The sequence below is a fragment of the Xylona heveae genome (assembly GCF_001619985.1).
Source record: "Xylona heveae TC161 unplaced genomic scaffold L228scaffold_9, whole genome shotgun sequence".
Taxonomy (NCBI): Eukaryota; Fungi; Ascomycota; class Xylonomycetes; order Xylonales; family Xylonaceae; genus Xylona; species Xylona heveae.
Window position 1 is genome coordinate 698,927 of NW_017264201.1, and position 16,349 is coordinate 715,275.

Here is a 16,349-nt window from a genome sequence, read left to right on the forward strand (position 1 = left end):
TCAAAATTGCACTGCGCAAGGCATCATTATAGGTAGCCTTCATTTGGACAGGCCTCTGTAAGTTGCTCTTTTTACCTATATCCCTGTTCTTTTACCGCGTGATAATTGTTTGGATCTCTCCCGATTTATAAGGACTGATTGTACAACAGAAGCCAGGCTGCGACTGATAACATCCGAGTGGCCTTCGCCTCCAACGTCAAGGATTCCAATCTCAAATCGCCCATGCAAAAGAAGAATTGGACCACTCTGATGATCTTCTACGTGGAAGCTCCATTCTATATGAATAGTCTTGTTCGATAACCCAACGAGAGCACAATCTGGTGTCTTTTTGCAAGGCCTCTTTGGGAACTTTCCTTAGATGAGTATCCTTTGAAAGATTTCTAGGTTGCCGGACAGAGCCGGTTTTCAATACTTGATTGATCTTCAATCTGCAGCTCCAAGGCATTTTGCGGTCGATCGACTACTCTAGAATATGCCGACTCTTGCTGTCACGAATTTCAACATTGTTTGTGCGACACTTGGAGGCTTCATAACTGTCTTCGGACTGGTATCTTACCTCTTCAAAGAGAAGCTATATCTGTCAGAAGCTCGTGAGTAACTGACGCAAGCCCCTGCATTTCCCAGGCCATGCTTTCCTCGAACCGCCTTAGAGTTAAAGACGATTGGTTTTCAAGAAGCGCCGCTCTATGAATGCTAATTGACGTCGGGTATCATGAATTAGTTATATCGTTATTGGCAGGTGTCATATTCTCTCCGCACGCCGCGAATTTCCTCAAACCACTCGAATATGCTGCTGGCTCGGCTGAAGTTCTAAACACAATCACACTTTATTTCGCTCGACTAGTGCTTGGTGTTCAGCTTGTCATAGCCGGAGTTCAGCTGCCAAGCAAATATCTTTTGAAGGAATGGAAGACCCTGGCTCTTCTTCTTGGACCCGGAATGGTCGCCATGTGGATTTCAAGCGCCCTGCTCATATGGGCTCTAGTACCGCATTTGTCCTTTCTTCATGCCTTGGCCGTGGGATCTTGCATTACTCCAACAGACCCTGTCCTTTCAAACACGATTGTGAAGGGCAAGTTCGCCGACAAAAATGTTCCTAAAGAGCTACAAAAGGTCATTGTTGCTGAGTCAGGTGCCAATGACGGACTTGGTTATCCGTTCTTGTTCCTCGCACTGTATTTAATCAAATATACAGGCGATCATGGCTTGGGTCAGACCGGCGGCGCCGGCAGAGCCATTGGGTTTTGGTTTGTCGAAACTTGGATATACACGATCATTTTGAGCATCATATACGGAGCTACAGTAGGTTGGATTGCCAAGGAACTCTTGCATTGGGCAGAGGAAAGGAGATTCGTCGACCGTGAAAGCTTCCTTGTATTTGCCATTACTCTGGCGGTAAGATCAATCCTTGGCTTTTTGACATGTCGATTGTTGACTGATTTCACCTGCGATAGCTCTTTATTGTTGGGACATGCGGTATGATAGGCAGTGACGATGTACTCGCCGCTTTCATTGCGGGAAACGTTTTCACTATTGAGTGAGTATCCTCGTCTGATTTGATGTGGCATGCTTAAACTCATTCATACTTCAAGCGACTGGTTTCGGCTAGAGACACTCGACGATTCCTTGCAACCTACAATCGATATGCTTCTCAACGTCTCCATCTTTATATGGTTCGGTGCAGTGTGCCCTTGGCACAGCTTTGTTGACAACAGTGTCATCCCGCTGTACCGGCTCGTCACTTTGGGGATCCTCATACTTTTATTTCGGCGCTTGCCGATCATCCTAGCAATGCATACCAAGATTCGGCAAATTGAAGAACTGCGACAGGCATTGTTTGTCGGATTCTTCGGGCCTATTGGTGTCAGCGCTATCTTCTACCTCTATGTCAGTCTTGAATTCTTGGGTGACGTCAAGTACGCAAGAGTTGTTCGAGACGATGCCGCCACTTTGGAAGAGGTTATGACGGTGGTAATTTGGTTCATCGTAATCTGCAGCGTGGTGAGTCAGAGTCTTATAATGACGGATTTGATACCACGCCCCTTGTGCATTCTGTACTTTGGCAAAACTAACTCTTTGTCGACTCAGGTTGTGCATGGATTGAGTATACCATTAGGCAAATTGGGGTTCTATCTGCCTCGAACACTTTCCAGTGCACTTGATACAGGTGAGCAGACTGAGCCGGCATCGTTCCGTATCCGTGAGCACGCAGAAGAGCTGGCAGTTGTGCCTCAGAGAGAAAATTTGAGACCTCGTCAATCTGAGAATTCTCGTGCCAAGGGATCCCCGCAACGACCGGCACAGCCAGTCTTTCGGATTGGCGGATCCGTCATCCGAAGCGGGAGTCCCTCGGCCTCGTCAAGCGCAGATACAACTTCCTGGGTCCCCCATCAGGGTCTCTCTTCTACAAGTACATTGTCGCGCGCTGAGGCGAAGGTACGCAGCAGCGATCAGCACGAGGAGAGTCCTCAGGCTAGAACCGATTAGCCCTGTCAAGTCACGACTGCACGTCATCCCACGGAATCCCACGGCATCGCTCCTTCTTTTGCATGATTCATTTGATAGACAAATATATGGCTCCATGGCCGATCACCGCAATATAGACGGAAGACAGTTGTCAATCAGATTGTAGCATAGCTCATTACTTAGCACTCCACTCGTCAATTCTACTGTTGCTTCTTGTAACTACGATTAGGGAATGCCCAGCATGGACATCCGTCGGGTCGGCCTGCAGGGAATTTTCGACCCGATGACGCTTCCAGGATGGCAATCTTGTTTGTGATGATGCATTGTTTGCCCGCCACATGAGTTGGCGAGTGGCACAGCACAAAGTTTCAAGACGTGCTTTTGCTCTTTTTGCCTTACCTTAACGAATCCATGATGGTGCATCAACTCGGAGAGTCTCTCGGAAGGCGGGGGCCTTCGCCACCTTCCGGGTGTACTTCTAAGTAGTCACACCGGCATCGATTGATGATCTCCCCTGAGGGGTCGGTCGGCTGTTGGCCTGGCGTTTTCCCTTCTCTGAACTCCCTTGGAAATCAAAAGGCTATAGCACGGTTTTCGCCCTGCTCACCAAGGAGCCGACGCCGGATGCCGGTCAAGCATTACGAGCACCCACGAATGAGGGTGTCGGAGATCCTGCTGAGTGGGTGCGTGGTAGCTGGAGACGACCGCGCGGAGTGGCTGGCAAGGGGGCCCCCAAGCGATAGCAGATACGCCACGATGCAAGCGGCCAAGGGAAAGTACTCGAGATGCTCCCGAACGACCAACAAACAATGTCCCTGACAAATTGAGAGGAACAATACGAGGACAGTGCCAGGGTCGATGATAGACAAATCACCCTGCTAAAGAGCGGAATTAAACACACCTCTTTTCTTCCCTTTTTATTGAAACATTCTTCAAAAATCAAGTGAAATGTTCGCCAGTCACCCTTGCTTTTTGGATCAAGCTTTGCGAATATTGAACATCGCGTACTTTTGATGCGGGTACTGTGTATTGTTCTGGCCCGCCTGGAATTGAAACTGCCCTCTTCGACGCGTGGATGGGCATGACATGACCCGACAAGGGTTCATTCACCCCAGAAGGGGAATAGACGCCGTCTGGCGTCATCTCGCTAGGCTTCTTATCGTTTTGTATCCGCATTCGGCTTAGTCTATCATTTCGCCTCTCGATAGTCCTCGGCCCAGACGGGGAACCGTGCGCGCTAAGTTAATGGGGGGGCCATGGATGGCATTTTTCCCAAACTGATACGAGACAGCGACTGGGAAAAAGTGTGGGCAAGGTGAGGCGAATATTCCTGTCTATTCTTTCCCATTTCTCCGCCTGAGAATGACGATCCACACTGATGCAAAATAGACTGATTGATTTACCTGCAAGGTCCCAAAGATTCAAATTCTTCATCCACCGCAACCCCCATCATCGCCTCGTTTCTGCCCTGTTTCCTAACGATGATGCTATACCGCAGACGCAGTGATTTGGCCAGCAATTGGCCCTTCTCATTGGCTGTCTCAAATCGCAACCTTTTAGTTGTCTCGGTATCCCGTTGAGGACTCACTTTGGGACGAAAAGCAATAGGGATGATAGGAACTAAGCTGGTCACAGGATGTCGCCGAGTGCCTATCTTGGGCTTGAACTTCCCGGCAATGGTGCACAGTGCATCAGAAAATTGAAGTGATGCGAAGCAGTGATTAAGCACAGAAAGGAATCGAAAATCCCACTTCAATTCAAGAAGAGCGTTTCAGTCGATCAATTGATGTCAACTGGGATGATCGACAGGATCTTTTCCGTTTTGAAAATAACGACTACGAGCAGGAGTAATCGTGGGATTATGTTTCATGTAGCGAGCATGTCAATTGTATTGTTTTTGCAGCTCTTTTGGCAAGTAATGGTCAATTGGGGAATTTCAGAACTGTTGTTTCTTGTTCCTTGCTCTGGCCGAAGACGGTTACGTTGAAATTGCACACCGTTTGGAGACGGGCGATCGACCGCTACCGGGGAACAGGGTGGGGTGTGACGGTGGCTGGCGAACCGTCGGGCGGTGGAGACCCGCATGCCCCTCCTATCCAGGTCTTAACCTCCTCGAATGGGTTGGTCAAGCGGCGTTTATCCTTGAATTGCATGGAAGCCCATTATAATGCATCGATAACAGACACCTGGACACGTTCCTGTGTTAAGACAGTGGGTCCTTTAATTTTAGGCGCATCTGTCTCCTTGATGTGTCCATGACCGTTCCAAGGCGACAGGCCACCACCACCAGTACGGCATACACCGTCGAGGCCAGTGCACACCCTCATCCAGCTCCCCATATCTCTGCGCTCCTCTGAGGGTTCGCAGCTCAGGGAACGACGATCCTGCTGCAGGTCAGAGCATGGGAATTGCGCTTGAATTTTCGGCTAACCCTCAACGCTTGCCAAGCTCTGATGGGATATCATGGGCATTCTTTCTGATGACAGAGCCCATTGGCTGCGGCGGCTGAATGCTGTGGTGCGGGTCATTCCGGACTTGGCTTGGTCCCTACTTGAGGCTTTTGGATTCTATGGGGGTGCCTGGTCTCCGTCTTTCCCCCCCGCGCCTCAAGGGGGTGGGGTTCGAGGTTAGGTTGCTCCAAAACCTTTGCTAGATTCAAGGGGAATAAGATGGAGCAGCTCGCCAGGATGAAAGATAGATTGTCGAATAGTTTCACCGTCAATTATTTCAATCAGAATCTGCATTTTCATCCATCGCAACGTCAGTCCAGATCCACTTAGCAGTTGATTCACCTTTGGCGTTGGTGATCCGCGGAGGTGGATCGGTCCCCCGAACGCGCGACATCTGGACTGTGACTAAACCCTCCTATATCGACACATGACTCAAAACGGGATAGCGATCTGCCAGACGTTCAATTTGGTGCAGCGGCGGGGACATAATTGTGGGCCTGATTCCCTTGTCTTGGTCCGCACGTTTCTGGGCGGTCCGGTCGTTGTGAGACGGATAAGGGATTGCGTCTTGGGAGACGAGGAGGGGTACAAGTATGGAGACCAGAAGGCAAAGGGCAACTACCTAGGGAAAAGAAAGAGGGATGGAGGAACAAGCCACAAAAGTCTCCACCAATGTCGAATGCTACTAGAGTGCGCACTCGCATCGGTGCGCTAGTCAAGTACTCGCTGCTGTCAACTTGACGGGCGGCGACCCACACACATATTGAGCCGCCTACCCAAGGGTCTGACGTTCTCAAGCCTTCAACTATTCGCGCCCTGATATCTGCTCTGGGGCTTTTACTGAACCATGGAAACAGAGTGTGCTCAAGAGAGCTGAATGGCTTGACTCTTTAGATATATTGGCCAAACTGACTTCTCAACCGCTGATTGTTGAACGTCCTATCAAGTCTTGTGTGATGCTATTCTCGCCAGTTTTGGCAGCGCTCCGCAGTCCTCTCCCTGTGTGCGGTCCTCGTCTTGCATAACGAGGTTGATAATCATTGGATGGGATATGGTGGCCCACATATGCCGCCGCACTCCGTCGGCTCTCGAGTCCTACCGGCACAAATGGCCGCCACAGAAAGGAAACCTACCCACGTTGTGCAATGATAATGATACGTACCAGCAAGTGCGTTACGGTGGAACAGGGAAGAACCTGGTTCAGGGTCATAGTGCCTCGAGGTCGCCGCCTCTTCCTCCCTTGGGCGGCCCGAGATGACACTGGACAGCATGACAGTTCCTTTCGTCAACAGCCGACTTCACGGAATTGGTCAATTGCAAACCTGGTTTGGGTCACGGAGAAAGAGAGAAAGGGAAGAGGAAGGCTAAGAAGGTATCATAGACGAGATCTATCAAAATCTGGAGCGCAATCCAGATCAAAGATTACAATTGTGTCTTTGTTTTGGGGAGCGTCTTCGGCGCCGTTAGTCTCGTCCTCACTATTCGTAGGCACCACGGCCCGATCAGGGGGATCATCGGGTGTAGCGTAATCGCCGGATAGAAATAGCAGTACACCTTCAGGCAGAGACGTTAGCATGAGGAGCTTCACCCCTACTGTTTTTGATGCTATTTACTTAGATCCAGCAGGCTGGTTCTGATCCACCTGGCGTATTGACCAGTCCAGTCAGGGAGGACCTGCTTCCGTACTATATCCCCGAGGTTTAGTGGTTGTCGCCATCGAGTCCTTGGTCGTCGTCGTCGTCGTAGTCTCTATCGTTGTCTCTGCTGACTTTTTATTTGTCGTCGTCAGACTTGTTACTTGACCTATTCGTTAGCGCGACCTTTCTCCGCAACATCTTGACCCTCGCCCGCCCCGACCTTCATTTTTGTACCTTGTCTTCTCCACATTTGTGACAAACAATTCCCATTGTTCTCTTTTCCATCAGAGAGGAGAAGCAGTGAGCCGAGGAGTAGGAAAAGGGAAGCCTTCACTTCCAACCTCTTGACTTTTCTTCATCGTTCCTCAGCTTCTATAGATTTCTCTTCTTCCTTTTTTTTTGGCCTTCTTTACTGTATTTGTGGGCTTCCTCAATGGTCCCGATCACGTACCATAACCCCGCGAGAGCAATAAGCAAAACAGTCACTCCATACCCCGTTCTCGGGCACGAATCAACTCATAGACCCAGCTTCCTCCGCCTTGCTAAAAAAGAAATTGCATTATATTGGTGAGCAAACACAATACCATATAGCTCAATTGCTGCCGATGTTTCTGTCCCTTTTTAGTTTCAAATTGGTTTCCCTCTCGAATTGCCTCGGCGCTACTCTATACTGCTCTTCATTTTCTTCGCTGCACACGTACCACTCACTCACTGGCAGCAACTGTCTACCTACCTCCTTCCTATCACTCCCAGCCCACGGGTTCATTTGTACTTTTTTTCTGATATGCTACCAAATGAGACGAAGCTAAGACGAGACAGTCAAGGCGAGGCGAGTAATAGAGAAGCAGCCCAGACCTTTGGACCGCCGACAATCCCGTCTATTATTTTCCTCGCTTGGCTCGCTTTTTTGACTATTAGCAACGCGACGGCCGCCGGCGTGCCAATCCTACTACTGGCACCACCTCCATTACGAATTACGAAGACGGGGGGCGCTTGTTGGTATGGCACCCTTTCCCATTTCTTTTTACTCTTTTTGCTTCTTCGCACACGCACACATACATACAATCATACATATGCCCACACCACACACGCACACAGACACCCTACAAGACCCTATATCCTTAGTACCTCCACACCACCACTCCCACTACCAACTCTACCACTTCCACCCACACCCTTTCTCCTTACCTTTGCCTCGCCTTCCGCTGGCAAAAGGGTACTTCTTCTCTCCACCATTACTCCGTACTCACTAAACCTCGCCAAAAGTACTAAGAAGCGGTGGCCATCCTGTCAGCCCATCCGACTCATCAACGACCCTTTTTGCTCATCATTAACGATTCAATCTTCCTCGACCCTTTCCTCTCGCCTTGACTCCTGCCACTCCAATCCTCGGACCCTGCGCCCGTGGTCATAGATCGGAACCGCCTTCTATTCTCTGATCGCTCGTTTGCGTCCCTTTGGCCGGAAGGAAGCGCCCCCCTCAGTTGGGAGCGGACTTCATTGACAACGCCAGCGTTTCGTTGTTGTGGCCAAGCTGGGAAGTTTTGTAAGCGTCGCTGGCATCTTCGCTCTTTGGAGTGTGCTCCTCGATCTAAACAAAAATTTCGGTACCTGGGCGACGATTTACTTTGACGACAACTTGTTCGGCCTCCCCTGAACAACTCTTTCCTCTCTCTCTCTCTCTCTCTCTCTCTCTCTCTGTCTCGACGGTGATCCTCCTCTCACCGTCGAGATCCGCTTCCTGCCATGAGTCGACGAGAGGAGTCCACTCGCACAAGCGCATTCCTGGGCCCCCACTCGCCCCTGATTCTCGACTCGGATATGGGAGGCACGTTGCCAGACGCCGAATTGGAATTCTTTGACTCGGCTTTTGCACACGATTCACCCGCAAGCCCGTCGCATTTGCTCGACGACGATTTTTTGGCTGCCGCTTCGGCCGGCACTTCATTGAACCCTGTAGCCTCGTGCTACGACTCACCCGCCAAATTTCCCCACGCGCGTCTCCAAGTCGGATCGAGTCCGCTGACTACCACCGCTGCACAACCTCTATCGGCCGCATCCCCCGAAAGCTCCGTGCACGACTCGTCATCGGACGACTCGAGACGCCACAAGCGCAAATCCTCTTCGAATTCGTCCCGCTCCGCCTTAATCGGCCAAGATATTACCATGATGGAGGACGCCGACATGAGCGACTGGAAGCCCGACGAGCTGATGATGGGAGGCGATGGCGCCAGCCTCATCTTTGATGGTCATGGCTTCTCGCTCCACGGCGACGCAAATCCTCTTTCGCTCGACACGGATCTGGAGATGAGTAATAAGGCGATGGAAAATCATTTTGATTTTGATAGCGCTACCAGCAGCCCGAGTCCCGTTGCGCAGCCAGCAAACCCAACTGAGTCGACTTCAAAGCGAAAAACGCAAAAGGCGGATTTGAACAAACCTCGAAATCCATCAAAAGCGAGTGTCAATAGTCGTTCACGAGGTAGCGTTTCGGTACGTCATTCTTTTCCCCCTCGTTTCGCTGTTCCTTCTTTTTTTAAAAATAACCCTGGAAACTTTTTGCTTGAAGATCGGCTAACGTGGGGGTAACCTCTAGTCGCAGACAACACGACACAATGGATTCTTTCTGGGAAACTCTCGAGAAGTCTCGCCGCTCTCGGCCATGGTTACAAGCCAAGAATCTTCACCCACGAACATCTTCAACGCCGCGACGCCATCCTCGACGACGGGAGATGACTTTGGTGCTGGCCCCATGCTCGGAGCCACTCCCCACAATGCCGCGTGGCCAACCACGTTCAGCTTCACACAGCAAAACGCGCTACACAATTCGTTTCCGCCTGCTGGCTTAACACCTACCATGTTTGCCCATGGTCTGGCATCGCCGCTGTCCTCCAAGGCGGCTTCCGAATGTTCTCGCGTGCCGACCTTGACAATCCACCCGACACCGCTCAAATCTCGAGTCGAGACGCAGATTCCCATCAGGATGACCCTTCATCCCATGCCTCCCGGTGTGACCAAACTTCATCTTCCCACTCACACCATCTCGAAACCGAAGCTGCTTGCTAAACCATCACCACCCAAGTCGCCCGATATGCTTGAACTTCATACGATGCTGGTTTGCACGAGCGCCATGCAAAACCCCGCCAACTTACAACGAGCCCTTCGTCGCGCAGCGGGGCTCGAAACTCCAGTGAAAAAGGAGGAACGACGGTCGTCGTCGGGCGATGCTCCTCAGGCGCAAAACGAGGATGGTGATACCGAGAATCCTCTGAATGGCGGCGAAGTCTCCATCTGTCTCGGCTGCATCACTCGAGAACGGAAGCGGGCTGCGCGAAAGAAGGTGAAGAAGGTAGAGGAGGAAGAATCCTGGCATCAGTACGAAAACAAACGTGTCATTGTCTTCAACACGCAAGAAGTGAAGGAGTGGCACGAACCTGCCAAGGATGACAATGCCGAGCAGTTTCCGCCATATCCGGAAGGTGCGCTGCAAGTCGATGCGCCCATGCGAATCGCATGCTACTGTCGACATCAGAATGAGAAGGTTGGCTTCCAGTAAGTGCCCCAAGTCACACCATATGCAAATTTGCCTTTTCGTTATTTGTTACTAAACATGTCTTGTCAATAGAGTCATCTTCACCATCAAGGACCACGAAGATCGAGTCGTAGCTCAGGCGGTGACCTCGTCCATCATGATCACTGATGACCACAAGACTCACGCCGCTCCTCCGCCGCTTCCCGCGCCGACCTCGACGTTGCCGGATGGTACACAGCTCCCTGGCGTCGGTGTTTTCCCGTCGGCACAAAATTTTGAGGTGCCAGTGGGACCGTTCAGGGTGTCTCATTCTACTCCCGATCTTCAGGCTATGCAGCACAGCTTTGGTCAGCAATTCGCAACTGCGCCACATCCATTCGCTATGGCGCCTGCCGCCGGGTCTCAGACGACATCTGCTTCCCTCACACCGCGACATCTGTCCCGGCAGGCCTCGCCGCCAGCGCCGTCCGGCCATTCGGCCAAGAAGAGAAAGTCGAGCAGTTCAGCCAAGGTCCCGAGCGGCTTGGTCATGACGACTCTGGATAGTGGCCCACCTCCCACCTCGGCGCCCAGTGCTACGACGCCAACCGCGCCGACAAGCGCTGGACTCACACCGCAATCTGCCACGGCCGCAAACTTTCCTCCTAATATGAACCCTTTCGTCCCTCCTCCGGCTGACCGTGCGTTCATTGCTCCTCCACTGTCCGTCCCGCCAACTTTCAATACGGGTCCTCCGACGCCTAACAGTAACGACCAAGGCTTTCACCCGCTAGCGCATCGATCGCAGAGCATGGAGAGCCTCCCTATTCCTCGTCTCTTCTCCACTCCGACATCGACTGACCCCAGCCGGCCGCCAAGCCCTGGAAGCGCCTCGCGAAGCACCGCTTTCCAGCAATCTCAGGCTCAGATGGCCCAGGCTGTGGCGAATTCGTTCTACGGCATTCCACTTGCGCTGAACCCTCACCGACCGCCGACCATTCATAAGCTGATTCCCAATGAGGGTCCAAAAGCAGGTGGTATCGAAGTGACGTGTCTAGGCAATGGCTTCTGTCAGGGTTTAGAAGTTATGTTTGGTGATTCGTTGGCTACCACGACGACCTACTGGGGGGACACTTCTCTAGTGTGTTTGCTGCCACCTGCGGCCCAAGCCGGAACTGTTCCGGTCACCTTCAAGCATCAGCATCAGCAGCATATGCAAATGCCAGGATATCCGACGCCTCCAGTGGCCCAGCAGCAAGTCTTTTTCAAGTACGTGGACGATGACGAGCAGCAACTGTTGCGCATGGCCTTGTCTGTCCTCGGGCACAAGATGACGGGACGTATGGAGGACGTTCGTGATATTGCCAGACGTATCGTCGGAGGTGGAAATAGTTCTTGGGCTCCACCCGCAGCGGGCTCATCGACGACCGGCGGCACTCAGCATAGTCAGGCGGCGGGTCTCAGTGCGGCATTGCTTGGTGCTATGGATACTGAGTCTACTCTGTTGAAATGTTTGGATCTCATTGATCTCGACGACAGCCCGCATCTGCCGCGCCTGAATTTGCGGCGATCTTCGGGTCAGACGATGCTGCACACGGCCTGCGCCCTGGGATACCACCGATTTGTTGCTGCACTTCTTGCAAGAGGAGCCAACCCCGACCCTCGTGACAGGGGTGGCTACACGCCAATGATGCTTGCTGCGATGCACAACCACCCTCAAATTGTGCGACGGTTGATCATGAATGGCGCCGACCCCACGCTGAGAAATCTGCGAGGCTTTACCGCCGCGGATTTGGCAGTGTCGGAGGAAGTGCTGCAGTCAACCCGGCGAATTGAGCGTCATGTGCGGACTCGCAGCGCCGGCCCCAGCTTCAGCCGGAGAAGACGAAGCAGCGCAGCGTCGCTTCGATCGCTCTGGGAGCCGCCACTTGAGATGACGTATGCTCGCTCAATGGCTGCTCCTGTGCACGAATTTGAAGCTTCGAGCAGCGACGAATCTGTAGATGAGGATTACGAGGATGATTCTGATGATAGTGCATGGACTGAACAAGAGCCTGCCGACAAGCGTGTTCCTCCACCTGCCAGCCAGCTCTCCACCCGGCCCGCGACGACTGGCGGTAATGGTTTTGTTGGCGGCGCTATGGCCTCGCCCACGGCAGCGATGGCAGCCTGGAGAGACCATCTGGCTGCTCAGCTGCACCATTTTCAACAGAGCTTCAACATTCCAATGCCTACCTTGCCGCCTCTGCCAGATTATCAAAACAATAATATCGCCCGTCGCATCAGCTCGCTTGTTCCTCATCGAGGTTCATCAGCACGACCAAGTGTATCGTCCTCTTCCACTGTGCAGGCCTCGAACGGGAACAATGGCCAAAGCCGGAAGCAAGGAGGCGGCGGCGACTCTTACTGGTCGCAGCTCTTCTCATCCTCGTCGACCTCGACCGCTTCTTCTCCTCCGCCCCCGTCGTACGAGGAGATTTATCCCGAGCGAAAGGAATACACTGAAGACATGAAGAAGACGTCGGTGCTGCAGGCAGCTGTCGATGCAACCATGGACCAGCATTGTGAGCAGACGTTTGACAAGGCGCAAACCGAGAGCTCCTCTGCCACGACCACTGTTGCGCACAGTCGGGCACCAAGTGACGGCGAGAGCGACGGTACTGCCGAAGCCATTGATGTCAAGATTGGTCGCAAGACGACCATTACCCGTGAGCAGCAAGCGCAGCTGCGACGAGCTCATAAGAAGAGCCTCAAGCGAATCCGGAGCGACCGGAAACTCTTCTTTGTTTGGGTAGGTCATATTGCACTCGTAACATGAGAAAGGATTTTACTGATGATTGCTTTTTTATAGATTCCTCTTCTTTTGATCATCATCTGCGCGATGCTCAAGAACCAGTTGCCTGCTCTTTGGGCTAGCTTGTGCGAATTTGTTGAGCCTTTTGTGCCAAACGTCAACTTGCATCAGAGATTCGTCGGTTGGGTCGGTGCGGCTTAATATTTATTGGCATCTTTTTTTGGTCCCGTTTTGACTTGGGTATATGATCCGACTTGGGAACCTTTTTTTACGTTTCTTTTTTGATTGAATATTCCCACTACTGATTCGATCGTTTACGATCGATCGCTGCCGCGTTCTAGCTTGCATGTTTTATCTCGATCTCTAACTGCTGGCGGACTTGGCCGGCATTCTGTCTTTTTTCCTAACCAGGTCAGATTTGTGCTTTTCAAGCCGGAATCAGGATTCCAAAATATCTTGCGGTGTCTGTGGCGTTTGAATACACATCCACATCCGTGTCTGTTTTTTTCTTGGGCTCGTTGACTTTGTTTTTTTTTTTTTTTTTTCGTTGCGTTCCGCCATCAACTTGCGCTCTGCTTTCTAATTACCGTGATACACACACGCGCGTACATAGGCCCTTGCGTTCTTGCGTCTCCATGCGTTTTGTTTGCTTTCACTTCTCGCCTTGTGCAGGGAGGGTTATTCTTGCCTGACATGTGCAAGCCCGTTCTTATAGAAGTATATTTTTTTTTTCTTTTATGTTTTCTCTTTTGTCTTTCCTGTCCTGTGTTGATGATTTTCTTTTTTTTTTTTTTTTTTTTTTTTTTTGCCTACGGTACCAGCCTTTTTTGGACTGACGACTATCGATTGACTGTCGACAAGCGGGAAAACGGCGGGGGCCATTTGTGGAAAATACATGCAAGGACTCAAAAAGGTAAACCGGAAGGGAAAGTTTTGCACATAATTAATTTTACGCATGATAACGATAATCTCTCGTTGGTGGGGTTTTTCTTTTTCTTCTTTTTTTCTTTCCTATTTTTTTCGTTTTCAGACAGTTTTACAGTATTTGTAGATGTATGTCTGTATGTTATGTATGTTATGTATCTAGCTAGCTATAGGTAGCTTAGGATAAGATAGGATAGGAATAGACTTGCACATACAATATCTTACTTGGATTTCTGTCCTCTTTCGATTTTCAATCATGTCTTGACTCTTTCGTCCCTCGTCTTTCACTCTTCATTCTTCATTCGTCGTTCTTTGTTCTTCGTTCTTCGTCTTTCGTCCCTTGTCCCGTTTTTCCATCTTCTCTTTTTATTTTTATTTTCCTTTTTATTTTTATTTTTCTTTTGGCCCTGTCTCCACTTCCAATGGTGAATGGTGTGATACTTCAGTCTTCCATCTTATATCCCTTGTCCGATATCCCCTATCCCGAGCGGTCCCTAGGATCTAAAAGAGTCATGCCCATGCCTGTCTTTCATTACTCCGGTACACCTTGGTACACTCTCACGGTCATCTTCGACCCATCTCGACCGATCAACTACTCCACTACGCACCCACGATACTCACTTCCTCCTCCCACCATCCTCTAAACACACGCAACCGCTCCGTCCGCTCCCGCGCCAGCCGCCGCCCTGTGCGTGTCTTCATCATGTCTTCTAGCTTTTCCAGTTTCTCCGTGAAGTGGTCGATTGTGTCGGACATGCTGCGTCCTTGGCCACCTGCTGCCGCTTGACCATGAGCCCCACCGTACGTAAATGTCCGCCCGATCCCCACGGCCCCAATCGCGTCCAGTCGGTCGGCGTCCTGGACGATGGCGAGCTCTGGGTGCGTGTGCAGAATGGATTGTAGCGCGCGGCTTGTGCGGAAGACATGAACTCGTGGTGCCTTGGTTGATGTCTCCGCATTGGCCGGGGCCTCGACTGACGTCTCGGTCTCGGCGCCGGAATTCGCGTCCGCCTCGGCCTGCAACAACTTCACCTCCTTTGAATATGACACATGCTCCACAATCACATCCACGCACCGCGCCAGGTCCGCGCTCGCGCCGTGGCGCAGCAGGACCTGCTCGACGCTGGTGGGCGGGACATTTGGCTTGGCGTATTTCCGATCATTGACGTCGTGTAACAGCGCCGCGAGAGTGACAGTCAGAGGGTCGTATTTGATGGGTTTGATGGATTTGCAAGTCGGAGAGGAGCCGGGTGAGATGGAGTTGGTGTTGAGTTTTATTTCAGAGGCGGAGACCGAGGCCGAGGCAGAGGCAGAGGGAGAGACGGATGCAGAGGCAGAAGTAGAGACGGATGGTTCTTCAGAGGCGAGTATGTGTTGCGCCAATGCGACGACGCGCTGGATGTGATGCATGTCGTGAGATGCGTCGTAGCCAGACATGTAGTCTTGTACGAAGGACGTGATGCTGGCGATGAGCGCGGCATTGGCCGTGGAGTTGGAGTTGGAGGTGGAGGAATTGGACGAGTCCATGTTGAATCAGGATTTGGTGTTGTTTGTGGGTTTGGGATTGTAAGTTGTGGGGTACGAGGTCTTAATATAGCTGAGAGACACAGTGCGGAGAGATCGTAAAAGAAGACGGGAAAAGGAGAAAATAGGAGAAAGAATATAGATTATATAATTCTATGTAAAGTGTTAGAAGAAGAGGCCAAGGTCACATGGATTTAAAAAAGAAATAGTGTGGAATGCGGAGAGTGGCAGAGTCTGCGAAAAATTGAAGAGATGAACAAATCAGAAACATGGACCAGCAAAGCGGTGAGAAAAAAAAAAGCCGCACCGTGGAAAAAAAATGCAACATTGGAAGTATAAAGTTCCGCGTGATGCGTGACGGGTGAGTCATGCGGAAATATACACGGTAGGGCTGAAGGAAACTGGAAGAAAGGGAGAGTGTGGTGTTGTAGAGGAGAGGATGCGGCTGAACTTTGAAGCTGAATGACAATGTGCATATAGTAGCACTGTAGCAGGTTGCACGGTTCCAGCTGCTGCCTGATGCAGGCATCCGTGCGAGGTTGACATGCGGCGCCAGAGTACTTTGACAAGATGTGATGGACGAAGATCTGAACTCAGATGTGTCTTGATATAAAAGCATTGATTTAAAAACAACGGTATGTTACAAAGACATTGTGATCATTGAAGAGATTATCACGAAGTGACTGCTTTTTTCTTGTTCTTTTGTGTTCAGGATGCAAGAAAAGAACCGAAGTGAAACAAAAAGAGAGTATGAAATTCAGATCTAATTAGGGATTCAAAATGGGGAAACGAGCAAACAAAGAAGAATGAGAATGAGAATGAGAGAAACAAGCAAGAGAAGAAGCAACAGAAAGAATGATAGAAAGAGACGCACCTATGCCAGGAGTATTATTCTGGACAGAAGAACTCTGTATGGCTTGATGTTTACCGGCAGTCCGATAGAGTTTGCTGACTAATGAGCGGCAAGGGCGAGTGAGACGACTGCCGGAGAGGACAGTCCGATTCCCCGGCTCCAGGGAACCCCCCGGCCCCGCATTGCCCTA

The 16,349-nt window shown here is 51.1% G+C and overlaps 4 protein-coding genes across 4 annotated transcripts; 2 read left to right on the forward strand and 2 right to left on the reverse strand.

The window, feature by feature from the left end:
* The first annotated feature begins 231 nt into the window (after window positions 1-231).
* L228DRAFT_249552 (putative Na/H antiporter) lies at window positions 232-2,658 on the forward strand. Its single transcript, XM_018333114.1, has 5 exons — window positions 232-590; window positions 722-1,395; window positions 1,455-1,537; window positions 1,593-2,001; window positions 2,089-2,658. Exons 1-5 carry the CDS (start codon window positions 473-475, stop codon window positions 2,485-2,487), a joined length of 1,683 nt encoding a protein of 560 aa, XP_018186299.1. The 5' UTR covers window positions 232-472; the 3' UTR covers window positions 2,488-2,658.
* A 5,641-nt stretch (window positions 2,659-8,299) lies between these two features.
* L228DRAFT_240505 (hypothetical protein) lies at window positions 8,300-13,059 on the forward strand (the record flags this gene model as incomplete). The annotated part of the gene is made up of 4 exons (XM_018331248.1): window positions 8,300-9,046; window positions 9,150-10,105; window positions 10,179-12,855; window positions 12,916-13,059. 4 exons carry the CDS (start codon window positions 8,300-8,302, stop codon window positions 13,057-13,059), a joined length of 4,524 nt encoding a protein of 1,507 aa, XP_018186300.1.
* Window positions 13,060-14,170: 1,111 nt separating this feature from the next.
* Window positions 14,171-15,413, reverse strand: L228DRAFT_178442 (hypothetical protein). Its single transcript, XM_018329541.1, has one exon. The coding sequence runs from the start codon at window positions 15,307-15,309 to the stop codon at window positions 14,383-14,385; it is 927 nt and encodes a 308-aa protein (XP_018186301.1). The 5' UTR covers window positions 15,310-15,413; the 3' UTR covers window positions 14,171-14,382.
* L228DRAFT_178439 (hypothetical protein) lies at window positions 15,401-16,036 on the reverse strand. The gene has a single exon (XM_018329540.1). It carries the CDS (start codon window positions 15,923-15,925, stop codon window positions 15,491-15,493), a length of 435 nt encoding a protein of 144 aa, XP_018186302.1. The 5' UTR covers window positions 15,926-16,036; the 3' UTR covers window positions 15,401-15,490.
* Window positions 16,037-16,349: the final 313 nt, after the last annotated feature.